This window comes from Humulus lupulus, chromosome 8 (assembly GCF_963169125.1).
Source record: "Humulus lupulus chromosome 8, drHumLupu1.1, whole genome shotgun sequence".
Classification (NCBI taxonomy): Eukaryota; Viridiplantae; Streptophyta; class Magnoliopsida; order Rosales; family Cannabaceae; genus Humulus; species Humulus lupulus.
In genome coordinates this window covers 47,665,062-47,678,875 of record NC_084800.1, presented here as the reverse complement: position 1 = coordinate 47,678,875, position 13,814 = coordinate 47,665,062, and the positions used below count along the sequence as shown (strand labels likewise).

Sequence of the window (13,814 nt, the reverse complement as noted above, 5' to 3'; positions counted from 1 at the left end):
AACTGGACAGGTGCATGTCCGCCCAGTCATGTCCTTAGCCGACCGGACAGGTACATGTCCGCCCAGTCCTAATGCATGTCCGCCCAGTCAGGTGCATGTCCGCCCAGCAAGGTGTTTGTCTGACCAGTGAGGAATTTTGGCCCTTCAGTTTTCCTCCTGAGTGTGATATGGATCGACTAGACAGAGCAGGGCTACGCAAAAGATCCCAGAAACGGCTTCAACAAGAATCGGTCTTACCTGCGCGGGAATCTCTCAGATTATCCCATAAATATAGTGTATCGTTGTATTTTGAATATTATTGTTAATTAAATATAGTGAGAATAATAAAATATCCCGATTATGGGGGACATCATCTGTACGATCCTGAGCCTATAAATACAAGGCTCATGGCACCATAAAAGAGGTCTGAATTCTAATTTTCTAGAGAGAGTAATTGTATCTTGAGAGAACTCTTGTATTCTTGTAATCTGCATTGGAGAAACTCAGTTTACTCAGGTTCATCTGATCTTGAGTGTAGATCTATAATCATAACTCTAAGTGGATTAGGCTATTACCAACACATTGGGGCTAAACCACTATAAAAATTGTCTGTGTCATATATTTCTCTTGAAGGTTTTTGTCGTTTTGACGTCTACACGTCGTTGGCCAAAAACGCGGTCAACAAGTCTTATCATGATTTTATATACTTTTGTGTGTTTTTATAGTTATTTTATTATAATATGTGGTAGTTTAATTATTTGAAATTAGTATTTTTATATTAAAAGTTAAAAATGTAATTTTATTGAACTTAATTGCCAAAGTAAATTAAATTTTAATTAATATTTTCATGGATTTAATATGGTTTATTTTATAATTAAAAATATTTGATTATAATTTAATGTTTTCTTATTTTGCAGGATGAACTTTGCATTTTTTTGTTATGCTTGAAAAGCCAAGAAAAATGAAGAAAATAATATGACAAAGCTGAAAAGAAAAGATCTAAAATGCCATTTTTTTGAAGCCCACATAGTTTCTGCCTCCACTTGGGCCTCTCTGCGCACAGCCCGTTTCAGTTCCAGCCCACGTCACCTGCACAAGCCCAGGCAAAACCTCCTGCCCAGCCAAGCATCATAGCTGCACCCATGGGCCAACCTCTGCTCATCTCGGCCCACAGCTCCTGCCAGACCACAAGCAGCCATTCGGGCCTCATTCCTTCAGCAGCCCACTCGGGCCCGCCACCAGAGGCTCCTCCATTCGGCCCAACGCCAGCACCCCCTGGCCCAACAGCCGCACGGCTCACCCATTAATTTCTCTCCTTAGCACATGCCGAAGTATCCTTCTACCAACGCCCCCAGGCCTTCATTCGGCCCTGCCTGTCCCAGCCACCAATAGCCACCTTTGTAATTTTCCTTGAGCCCATAAATAGCTCATTTGTACCATTTGTCCCCTATGTCCAAAATGTCAACTTTTTACCCATTATTCTACACATTTTCACCACAACATCATTATTACACTCTATAATTTTCTTCTACATACCATATTTATTTTATTTAATTAATCTAATCAATTTAATTAATTGAAATTGATTATTTTAATAATCTCATTTTGACTATAAATATGGAATTTCAAGACCATTTGGGGTGCTTAATTTTTTGTTACCATCTTCTTTCTACCATTCTCCCTTCCATTTTGGGTTTTTCAAGAGCATTTGCAAGTATGTATGTCAATTATTTTGTAATTTCTACTCTAGTTATGGGCTTCTAATATTTTTCATAAGATTATTAAGATCATGATGAAGCAACTTGTAACTAAGTAATATTTATGTTGTATGTTGATTTCCCTTATAATGCAACAAAGTTTATGGATTTTTCTTCTTCATATATGTCTTTCATCTTTAATATCTCATATTTTGGATTGTTAGATAATATGCACTTTGTTCTTCATTTTGCAAAAACATAATATTCTTTGTGTAAGATGTGTCATTAAATTGTACACATCCATGCTTAGAACAAAAATATTATGTTTTGTCTTATAAATAATGTTATTTGATTTTTTGTTGTTTCATTAGGTTGATTCACATTACATACTTTGAAATTATAATTTTTGAAAAGTGAAGAAAAATCCTATCTTTTTAGAAGTAATTTGTGCTTAAAATTATAAATCTATATGGAAAATGATAGTTTGATTTATTTTAATTATCACTAAAACTTGGGAATCAATATACTAATAAATATTATTAAACTTACATTTTGTGGATTCTAGTATCTTAATAATCTTTTATTTTACCACTTATTTTCAAATCATTATTGGTTTATTTTTATTCTCTTAAATAGTTTTATTTTCAATCTTTTATTTTATGTTCATAACATTAAAACTCATTAATCTTTGGAGCTAGGTTAGAATTTATTATTTTTGGTTAAAAATAGTTTTCTTTTTTATTTTAGACAACTCCTTTGGGTTCGATCTCGTGCTTACACGAACACTATATTTCATATACGATTCGTGCTCTTGCGAGTATAAATTTTTAAAACATACCCGTTTTGGGTCCATCACTTAGCCTATTAATAACACATAGATGCACATTTATAACCAAATGACTCATTTAGTGAGTTAAGCACAGTTTAAAGTTCATAGTAACGGTCTTGGAGTAACCAGAGCGTTACACGGAATTTGTCGCGTCAAAAGGAATGATCGGTCTAAAGAAGAGCAAGACGAAAAATACCCAAATTTTTTAGATTGGCTGTCTGGTTTGACAACTACTCTTTTGATATTAAACACATCCAAGGCAAAGACAATATTGTGGCTGATTTCTTATCCAGATCACCCCTTGCTATAAATCTAGCCTCAAAATACTCACCAAGAACCATCCCCATCGTCGCCCAAAAATCATCATAGACCATCCCATTCATGCTCATGATGACTTCTTCCTCTTCTGTCAAACACAATCAATATTTTCCCCAGGATGCAAAAAATATCCTTTCGAAGACGTCCCACAAATTAGCCAGAGAAAGAGCAATTCATAGAGCAATCTTTCTTTAAAATTTTATGATTTCCAAACTTGGACCTTCTATACAAAATGACTTTGTAATCCATCCAAAGTATCCATTTGCCCAAATCCTACCTCTTCGAGATGCTATCTTCATACTAAAACCAGTAGCTCACTTTTTCTGGTATTTGGCCAGTGTTTTTACTATAGCTGTTGAGGTACAAACTATGGCCTAGCACATATCCTTAAAATCATTCTTGGACCAAGAAAGGTTCAAACCGGCTTACCAAGCCCAAATGGACATTCTGTCCTGGTTCGCTCCATTAAAAAAATGGAAAAGGTTCTTATCAACTAAATGAAAAAATGTCCAGAATGACAGGCCCACTTTTATCTACCCAACAGGCCCAAATGTTGCCATCCTAATGAATTGTTATATTGTTCTCTTTCTTAGTCTTAATGCCAAACTTGACGTAGAGCAAAATATAGTTATCAATTCAGCATTTGAAGTCTACGGGTCAAAAGAAGAGCCACTATGTGGTCTTGGGGGCCAAGAATACACGGACATCCAAAAAAGTTTGTTTAAGAAAAATCACACTATACCTCCTGAATTATGGCCCAAGCCAGAAGAAGATGCTCCTTGTGAAACGTTCCCTTCTGACTATACTTGCAAAATAACGAGGGCCCTTGAAGCCTTCCATATTGCAGAAAATGAAACAAATAAGGCTGCCAAACTCGAAGAAATTTTAGAGCAAAAATATATGTCACTATACAAATTGACCGACACCAAAGGGGTAATTTTGCAAAAAAGTAATTACTTTGAAGATTCTCAAGACCCACATGCCGACATTGCAGATATGCAAGATCATTATCTCTTCCAGTACACATGAAAAGAATGGGATATGGGATATACAGACTACGACGCCTGCCCTCCAGCTGGCAGTGATCGGGATGAAGAAGAACCGACACGATGGAACCCACTTCATGAGGACCCAACATATGATTCTGACTATGGGGCTAGCCATAAATCAATTTTTAACTAAACATTATGTATTTGTAACGCCCTGGATAGCCAAGACCGTTACACTGTGTGTTTATAAAGGTGCAAGACTTGCTAATCAAGTCGTTTAGTTGAACATGTGTCACTAAAACCATTATTGAACTAGGGTTAAAAGATTTTGGTCATAAAAGATACATTTCATTTAAATAAACACTTCATACATGGGATCCCAAAAGAAATAGAGATTAAAGGATAGTTTACAAAAAAATTCAGGGTTATATACAACTACAAGCCACTCTAAGGGCAAAATAGATATTTAAGGTTCTTCTGTCCCTGCCCATCCCTCGACCGTGGCGGCTGAGCAACTGACTATGTACATTTTACCTCTAAAGCTCTCCAAATCAGGGTTGATCCAGCTTATCATTGCCTTTACCTGTACCACGTAGCACCCGTGAGCCAAGGCCCAACAAGAAAACCATAACATCATAGCATGATCAATATCAATAATCAAATAATTCATTAAGCATAACCATATATTCAGCAGTCCATAGCATTCCCATAATCATTGAAAATAATCAGTAAATCCACAATCTAATATCCAAATATTCAGGATATCGTATCCATCTAATTAATTTCAATAACCACGTCATACAATAACTAGGGTTGATGCCCTTAGGTCACACCCTCTGTTTATCCCACTGACTCTGGTCCGCTTAAACCGAGCTCAGTGAATATTAAGTTGTCCTCAGTTACCAGTGGCCGAGTCACGTCCTATGCGCCAATATTAATACCGGCACTCTTAGGCCGTTTATTTCATGTTCATATGGCATAATACCATCATACAATATTGCATACAAGTATGCAGTCACACAACCGGGTGCAGTTTTCTTACCTTTAATTCTGAATGCTTTGGTTAAGAAAATCGACCCTCGAGCACGATCCCGTCTCAAGCCCTAGCGAACACCTAGTCACAACCAAGATAAGGTATTCCATCAATAATAAGTGAATAAAGGTTTCCGGACCAAGTTCTAGCCTTCGGGACATCGAATTCCACCAAACACAGTAGTGGAATCGATCCCGAGCACCCTAGGTTAAGTTCCCGCACCTAAAACCTTCTCAATGCCAAAAATCCCCTTAAGAGCCGCGGCCCTAAGCCCTGCATGCCACGACCCGCCTCCAACCAGAGGCCCAGCCTCCCCAAGCAGCAGACACGCGTCGCGGCCCTAAGCTTCCCATGCCGCAGCTCGCCCTTCTTTTTGGCTCCCATCTGTTCTAGAGGGCCACGACACACCAAGAACAGAGCCACGACCCGACCCCTTCAAACCTAGAAAAATCACCATTTTCAACAACCAAATCAACCTAAAACCATCCCATGACATAATTTAACTATCACAAACACCCTAACATGTTCTCAACAGCAAAACCCAACAAGAACCTAGCTTAAATCCTCATCCAAAACTTCAATTCAATCTTTAACATCAAAAACCCAAGAACACTAAAACTCAGCCAAGAACTACATAATTAAATGGATAAAATCATAATTCAAAGCTTACCTCAATTGAAGATTGAATCCACCAAATTGCTACTGAGTTACTCCCCAGAATTCCAGCTCAAATCCTTGTATTTCTAGCTAAAATTTCCCTTTGGTTTCAATGGTTCAGCTTGAGAGAGTTTCGAGAAAGAGATGAGTGAGCTGAGAGAAAGAGAAGGGTCAGTTTAGGCAGCTTCTACTTATTTCTCTTATTTTTATCTTATCTAGCTTAAGTCACTTAAGTTAATCCCAAGGCTCGAGGTACCAAAAACGTCCCCGATGGCAAAATAGTAAGTTTCTCCAATATTCCCTCCTAAATTCTCTAACTTCAAATATATCTCCAAATATTTATTTCCATAACATAATAACTCAATTAAACTTCAAATACCCAAAATACCCCTGACTCGCCCCGAGTCAAGTATTGGGTCCCGTTGTGACTTTCCCGCTAACTGACTCCCTAGGATCGCCTCGTGCCATACGCTGCAAATATATCCACATAATAATGTGGTCTCCATAGTTATAACATATAATCACATTTATGCCCTCAACGGACCAAAATTACAAATATGCCCCTTTAAGCTAAACAGGACCTACATGCATACTAATATCCATATAATCATATAAGCATGCTTATCACATAATCATGCATTAAGTCATTTAAATCACACATAAACCGATTAGGCCCTCCCGGCACACTAATCAAGGCCCTTAAGCCTTATTAGTGATTTTTGGGTCGTTACAGTCTTTTAGCCTTTTGCTTTGGTCAGGGAATCTTATCCCTTATCTTGTATGCTTTACTTTATGCTTTTGTCGTTTAGCCTTTTGCTTTGGACAAGGAATCTTATCCATTATCTTGTCTACTTTACTTTATGCTTTGGTTAGGGAATCTTATATCTTATATGATCCCAACTATGGTTGGTTTTGACTACGGTGGGTTAAGTTTGTATGCTTTAGTACATGGCTATATAAGGTCATCTTCTCTCTTTGTGTAAGACAGAGAATTACGAAGTAATAAAATATAAGAGTGTTTATTATAAAAAATGTTCTTCTAAATCCTTCCTTCAGAGATTTCTGAAGTAGAGATAGTATGCAATATGGATCATAACTGAAGGCAACTACTTTTATAAGTTATTAGATTAACCTTCGAGTTAATTGATCTAGCAATCTATTATTTATGATTGTGAGTCACACAGTTTGGAGTGTAAGTCATGCAGGTGTGAGAAATTGCTAAGATTATTAATTCGTTAGTTTATCTAACTAAATTAGAGGAGGAACCCTTAATGGTATCAGACACACAAAAATTTATTTATATATATATATATACTTTTTATATAGAAGATATATGTATTGTTGTTTCTTGAATCATACTTTCTTTTTTTTTTTGGGAAGCACTACAATTAGTTCACTTAAGTTAAAATCTTAACATTAATTAATCAAGAAATCTATCGACCAGCTATGTGCTACGTGTTTGCTAATTAAACTAACTAACAAAATTGTGATGTATAAATATATATATATATATTTTTATTGGATATGCCACCAAATCCTATAAATATATAAAGGTAAATGAATTATAGATGAATTGAATAAGTCAATTTCCTCAATAGTTTTTATCGTTATCATTATCATGCTTATGAGGTAATCATCAAATTGCACTTTTTAAAAAATAAAAAAAATAACAAAAAAACTTTGGGCTTTACATCCTCCGCATATATTAGATATATATAACCCCTACTAATTCGACTTATCTCTCTATTACTAGACTACTCCATTTTGTATGAAAATCCCCAAAACCAACAACTTTTCATTTAGTCTCTCTCTTTCTCATCGAAGCAAAGCTCACATATATATATAGATACATATGGCTACCTTAGTTATTTCAAATTCAAACGTCCGACGACCATCGAATTTTCCGATGATCGACCAGGTGTTCGACCTCGACGAGGTTCTCACCTTAGCCGAGGATTCAACTCCACCCTCTGATGGCGATGATCAGACCACAGAAGTCGTTAGAGATTCGGTGGCAGCACAACCCAACAAGTATACACATGCAACAGATCATCAAACGGCGTCGTCGGGAACGGTAACGGCGCTAAACGTAGAATATTCTTGCATGGTTTGTATGGAAAGCTTCCACTACTCCGGCGGCCGATCCGGTGTACGAATCTCCTGTGGACACGTGTACCACGCAGATTGTATCGCCGCTTGGCTTTCCGTCTGCGATTCCTGCCCTCTCTGCCGCTGCCGCATCTCCGCCGCCGAACAATTTTCTTGTGCCGTCGGCAAGCAACGTAACTGATGAGTTCATATATATATATAACAGTATATGTATGAAACTAGATTTTTATTATTATTATTATTAGTTACTGCTATTGATTACATATATAGTAATTAGAATTATTAACCGAAGTTGTGATAGCTCGATCGATGCATTAATTATTAAATAATGTTGGAATTTAATTTACTTTATTATTTACTATATCATCAAGAAAAATATCTGTTTAATATACATTTATATATATATTCAATACCTGCCTTCCCTGAAATTTCAATGACTGATAGGGCCTTTTAGTTTTCTAGTTGATAGCTAAAGCTTTCTGATCTTTCGGTGGGGGATATTCTTTCTTATTATTAGCCCTTAATTTGTTATTAGTATTTGTATATATTAATATAATTCGTATATATTGTGTATATTACAAGAAAAGGACATTATAATGGACATGTAAGACTTATTGAGTTTTTTTCTTTAAGTGTTTGGATTAAAATATGTATATTAATGAAGATCACATTATTGTCACAGTCATATCCCATAACTATATTACTATGAGATATATTTAAGGGAATTTACTCATTTAATACCATATGTTTATGTAAAGTATTATTTTGGTACTCTCTGTTTTCAATAATGTTCATATGGTACTTTGTATTTTAAAATTATACATATTTGATACACTCAAATTTGATAGATAAAATTTTGTCAATATGATAAAATTGAATTTAAATTTGGAACTTACATAATTGACAGCAATTTGATTAAATTGGTAAAATTTTATTAATTAAATTTGAGTTTAAGGTACCAAATATGTACGATTTTAAAATATAGGGTATCATATAAGCATTATTGAAAACAGAGGGTACTAAAATAATACTTTGCAAAAACACAAGGTACCTAATAGTTACCTACCCTATATTTAATAAATACGTAGTTATAAATTACAATCTATTAAGTTAAATTACAATCCAGTTATCCCCACTTCCTTGTTTGTTTAGTCGTTTGAACTCGTCTCTTAGAAGAGACTGACGCTTTCGAACCTGCAATTTATGCTCAAGCGCTAATGACATAGTTAGGGAACCTCGTGACAATTTGTATAATGCTAACACTTGTAATTTTGAGTGTACTCTTTACGAACCTACATTTCGAAATTATTTATTTATTTTTGAAATTTAGGTGTAATAATTTCTAATACTCCAAATTTTATAATCTGATTAAAGTTAAAAATTGTCGTTTGTTTGAAAAATCCAGAATAAAATACAAATCCACGGTATTGGAATTTTTTCATGCGTTGTACATAAAATCAAACTAATGGTTGGGATTTGGTTCAATGTGCATTGAATTTGATTGCTAATTTTTCCATTAAGATTTGGTGGTAACACAAAAGTAACTCTCCCTTATAATTACTCTTTCAAAAATTTGTACGACAATAATTAATTTATCACATGACTAGCTTGAATCCAAATCTCAAGGGATGCACTTAATTCGTATGTTTGGTTGGTAAGTTTTTTTTTTTTTTTAATCGATGAAAAGTTTAATAATCAATAATAGAGATTAAATATTATGGTTTTTCCTTCTTTCTTTTTTCATGTTTGTTCTTTTCTTTTTTTCATTTTAAAAGAAGGACGAACGTGGAAAGAAGAAAAAACCAATAATCAATCTCTATCAATTTGTCAAATCAAAATCAACCATCTTATCTCTTAATAAATGGGTTCCTAGAGTTCGTAATATGTAATTTAATTGACTAATAAACTTGAAAATGTTATATTCTTCTTAATATGACCTCCCAAAAGAAATAATTAAGTTGGACGGTCTTGGAAGCTTGGGCTATAAAGTAATTAGTAGATTGTGATGTATTTGGGTCCAAAGGAAACTATTATTAAAAATATGAATTTGGACACTCACTAATTAATTTTATTCTGGGCGCATGAGGTGTGCTGGTTCCTGCTCAACCGCAACTTTGAATTGACTAGGTTATTATCACCTATTTTTATATATATAAATAATAAATAAAAACACCATTAAGTTTTATCTCATACTACTATTTCCGTGATTTGTTTTCCATTATTATTATTACTATTATCTTCTGGAAAAATCTATATTAGTTGTGTAATAAAGAATTGGCAAAACAGTTAAACTAGCTAATATATACCAATATTATAATGATTGAAATTTACATATTTCCGTGCTAAAATTGATTTCATGTGTCTGTCGAGTTAGCGTGATTCTTAGCATAAACACGCAATTATTAATAATATAAATATATAATTATTTTAAACTATGTATTAAAAAATTAGCAGGTATACCAATTTGATCATCAGCTTGATTAAATTGTTAATAAAGATGAATGAGTTCCGTTTGGTAGCACTAAAAACAAAGATACTATTTATATATTTTTTAATTCTTATAGACAAAAATTGTTTTTGGTAATTACATTTCTGTGATTTGTTTTTAAATAAATAATAATAATTATTATTTGCTAACCATTATTTTGCTTTAAATATAAAATCCAAAAAAAATATTTTGAAATTTTATAAATGTCTTAAATAGTATTAGAGGTAAGACACAAGACAGAAAAATGGAGAGAGAGAGATTGTACATTGAGAGATGAGAAAGGGAAATGAAATAAACGGATAAATTAGGATAGAGAGAAAGTGATGTGGGAGAGGGTAAGCGGTAAGGAGACAGAAAATGAAAGGGAAATTTCAGTTTTTATTAGGGGTGACCATTTCACCCGCAAAACCCGCCCGATCCGAACCTTGAAAATCTGAATTTTTGAAAAATCCATTCATTTCGGATTTATTCTGATCCGAACCTGAAATATGTTGGTTCAGGTTTAAAATTCAGTAATGTCGGGTTCGGTTCACCCGAACCCGACCAAAATTTAAAAAAAAATCTGAAAAAGAAAAGATGACAACCCCAAAATCTGAAAAATCTAAAATTTCTTTTCTTCTTCTCTTTCACTCTCACTCACGCACGGACCCCCCTTCTTCTCAGCAGAGCCACCTCCCTCCACCACCACCAGCTCTTCTTCTCGCCTCACCTCCCTCACATTATCTCTATCTCTCACAAACCCAGCAGCCGCCTGCCTCCTCTAACTCCATCTCTCACGGCAATGGTCCACTCTCGTCTCATGTGGCCTCCCCTCTAACTCCATCTCTCATGGTCGTCGGTCACGACAAGGGTCCTCCCGTCAAGCGGCCTAGAGGTATTTTGTATAATTCTGTGAAATATATGCTGTGAATGGATATGTTCTTTACTATTTAGAGTTTTTGTATACACTCCTATCTTCATTTTGGATTTAGGAATATTATTAAAACTGTATATTGTATAATGTTAAATGTTTACTCTTTTGGGAATGTAATATCTAACCATTTTTTTTCTTTCTAACCTGGTGATTTAATTGCTCGACTTAAAATATTGACTCAAAGCTTCACTTATAATGTTTATGGACTTAATTTAGTATTGTATGATGTTTACTGATTTGTGTTTTATAATTTATTTTGAACATGTTTTTGTTTTTTGTTTTACTTAATCTCCCTCAAAGCTTTATTTAATAGCTTTGAGACTGAACCTATATATTATAGACTATAAGTTGATTTCATTTATTATAACCTCCAGTATTTTCTAGTATGAAACCAAAAGGAAAGAGTTAGCTTTACTATGATGTCTATGAAAAAAATGGTATTTTTGCAAAATTGGGCTTTTCGGCCCAAAATCCAGCAAGCCCAGCTCAACCCGAAAAAACCCGAAATCTGAAACCCGAAAAATTCGAATCGGTTTCGGTACCATTTTTCTCCACCCAAAACCCGCAAAACCTGAAACCCGAAAATCCAACCCGTATGCACCCCTAGTTTTTATGGGTGCTAATTAAAAAATATTCCCCTCTTCTCTCTTCTTTCTTCCCCTTCTCTCTCTTTCGGTTCACTCTCTCTCACCTCACGGTACTACCAACACCACCACCACACTAAATACTACATTTCAAAGATATGGGCATGGTTTTTTAGGTTTTTTTGTGATTTTTTTTAGATTTAAAACTATAAAATCTGCATAAAATCGACCTTACTCAATGGTGCTCAATCGATGCCAGCTCAATGGGGCCTTCAAAATCAAGATTTTCATGAAGAAAAAAAATGACTTTGCTTGATGGTGGTTTGATGTGGTGATTTTTTTTTTATTTTGGGTATTTTTCAAGATCTACACGTTTGATATGCTCATATGCACATTTGTAAAGTGTAACACTTGAAAAAAAAAATACAAAAAACCAAACATACCTCATGTATTGGTACGTTTTAAACTTCACAAATGTGAATATGAGCATGTCAAACGTGTAGATCTTGAAAAAAATAGCCAAATAAAAAAATCACCCCAAACGGACATGCGAGTGAAAAATTATGTCTCTTGCGATAATCGCATCGAGTACATCGAACCACCATTGAGCAAAGTCATTTTTTTCATGAAAATCTTGATTTTGAAGGCCCCATCGAGCTGGCATCGATCAAGCATCATCGAATCACCATCGAGCAATGTCAATTTTCTGCATATTTTAGAGTTTTAGATCTGAATAAAATTGCAAAAAAAAAAAAAAACTAAAAAATCATGTCCGGATCTGTTTGAAATGCAGTATTTAGTGTGATGGTGGTGTTGGTGGTGTTGCGAGTTGAGAGGGAAGAGAGAAGTGAGAAGAGGGTATTTTTGGTAGAGTGCTAAAAAGTAGCATTATTCTTAATTCTTTAATATGCCTAGCATATATTTTAATTAACACCCAATATTAAGCATAGAATGTGAAATTTCCCAAATGAAATTAGATATAAGGGTAAATGTTTATTTGGTATCCTGAACTCTGTTGCTGATAATTATCAATTGATACTCTCTATTTGCAAAATCTATATAGTTTGGTACCCTTTGTGCGTTTAAATATTTAATATTCTTATATTACATCTCATTTTAATGATTTATTTGATTTTTCAATTGTTTCATTATTTTTAAATGATTTAAATATATTTTCAGAATTTATAAAATAAAATAAATGATTTAAAATCATTTTAATAAATAAAATAATTTTAATTAATTAAAAACAAAATAATTGAGGGCAAGAATTATTTTTAAATCTTTATAGATTTCATTTAACTTTTAATAATAAAAAAAACTTAAACAACATGACAAATTTTGTTATTTTATTATTTTTTTCTAATTTGAGGGCAAGAATAATAATGATTTTGAAAATAATGATACTAGAAAGTTCGATGATATTATGTTCAGAGAAAAAGTAGTAGAAGAGGCATTTGATTGTTGTGCAATCCAATTGATAGAAAATTCTACTAAAATAAGAATAGATACTGTATCTTTTGAAAATAATACATCACAAAATAACAATTATTCATATAAAGTAATTCCAAATTACTCACAAAAATGGCCAATTTACTGAAAGCGTTGCGAAGAAATTAGCAACAAAAAAAATTGACAATCAAAGTGTCTGCAGATTGAGACAAAATGAAGCATATAAAATACAAGTATTTTACTATTCTATCATGATGCATCACCATCTTAAATTACAAACAAAATTTAACCCCCTTCTTTATTAAACTATTGACAATTTTTTATTTATTTTTAATTTAAGAAAGTCTAGCCTTTGAAACCATTTAATAGGAAAGCCCATTGGGCATTGAGAAAAAATGTAGCAAATACTTATGGATTGTTATAGTTTGAATTTCATCAAAAAAATTTATTAATATCTTCATGTCATACATTATATTAAACATTTTCTTTTTTAAATATATGACATTGTCTATATAATTAATATTAATATGAAAACTAAAAAAACAAAAAGTAAAATTAAGTTCGTATATTTTTTAAATACAACTAATCAAATACGTTAGTATTTATATATATATGTATAGTAAATTCAATTATATTTACCATAGATAATAAGCTATTGTTCAAGAGGGAATATTTACAAATATAAGTTTGAAACAAGATCATAAAAAAGTAATAGTACATCTATAAGAATATATTGTGAAATTAAAGCAAATATAGATATGCATGCATT

At 33.4% G+C, this 13,814-nt stretch overlaps 1 protein-coding gene across 1 annotated transcript; it reads left to right on the top strand.

Annotated features, from left to right (window-relative positions):
- The first annotated feature begins 7,354 nt into the window (after positions 1-7,354).
- On the top strand, positions 7,355-7,792 carry LOC133795361 (E3 ubiquitin-protein ligase RING1-like). The gene has a single exon (XM_062232814.1). It carries the CDS (start codon positions 7,355-7,357, stop codon positions 7,790-7,792), a length of 438 nt encoding a protein of 145 aa, XP_062088798.1.
- Positions 7,793-13,814: the final 6,022 nt, after the last annotated feature.

Excerpts from the sequence above, each read along its gene's own strand:
- LOC133795361 (XM_062232814.1), top strand. The coding sequence starts at position 7,355 with ATGGCTACCTTAGTTATTTCAAATTCAAACGTCCGACGACCATCGAAT.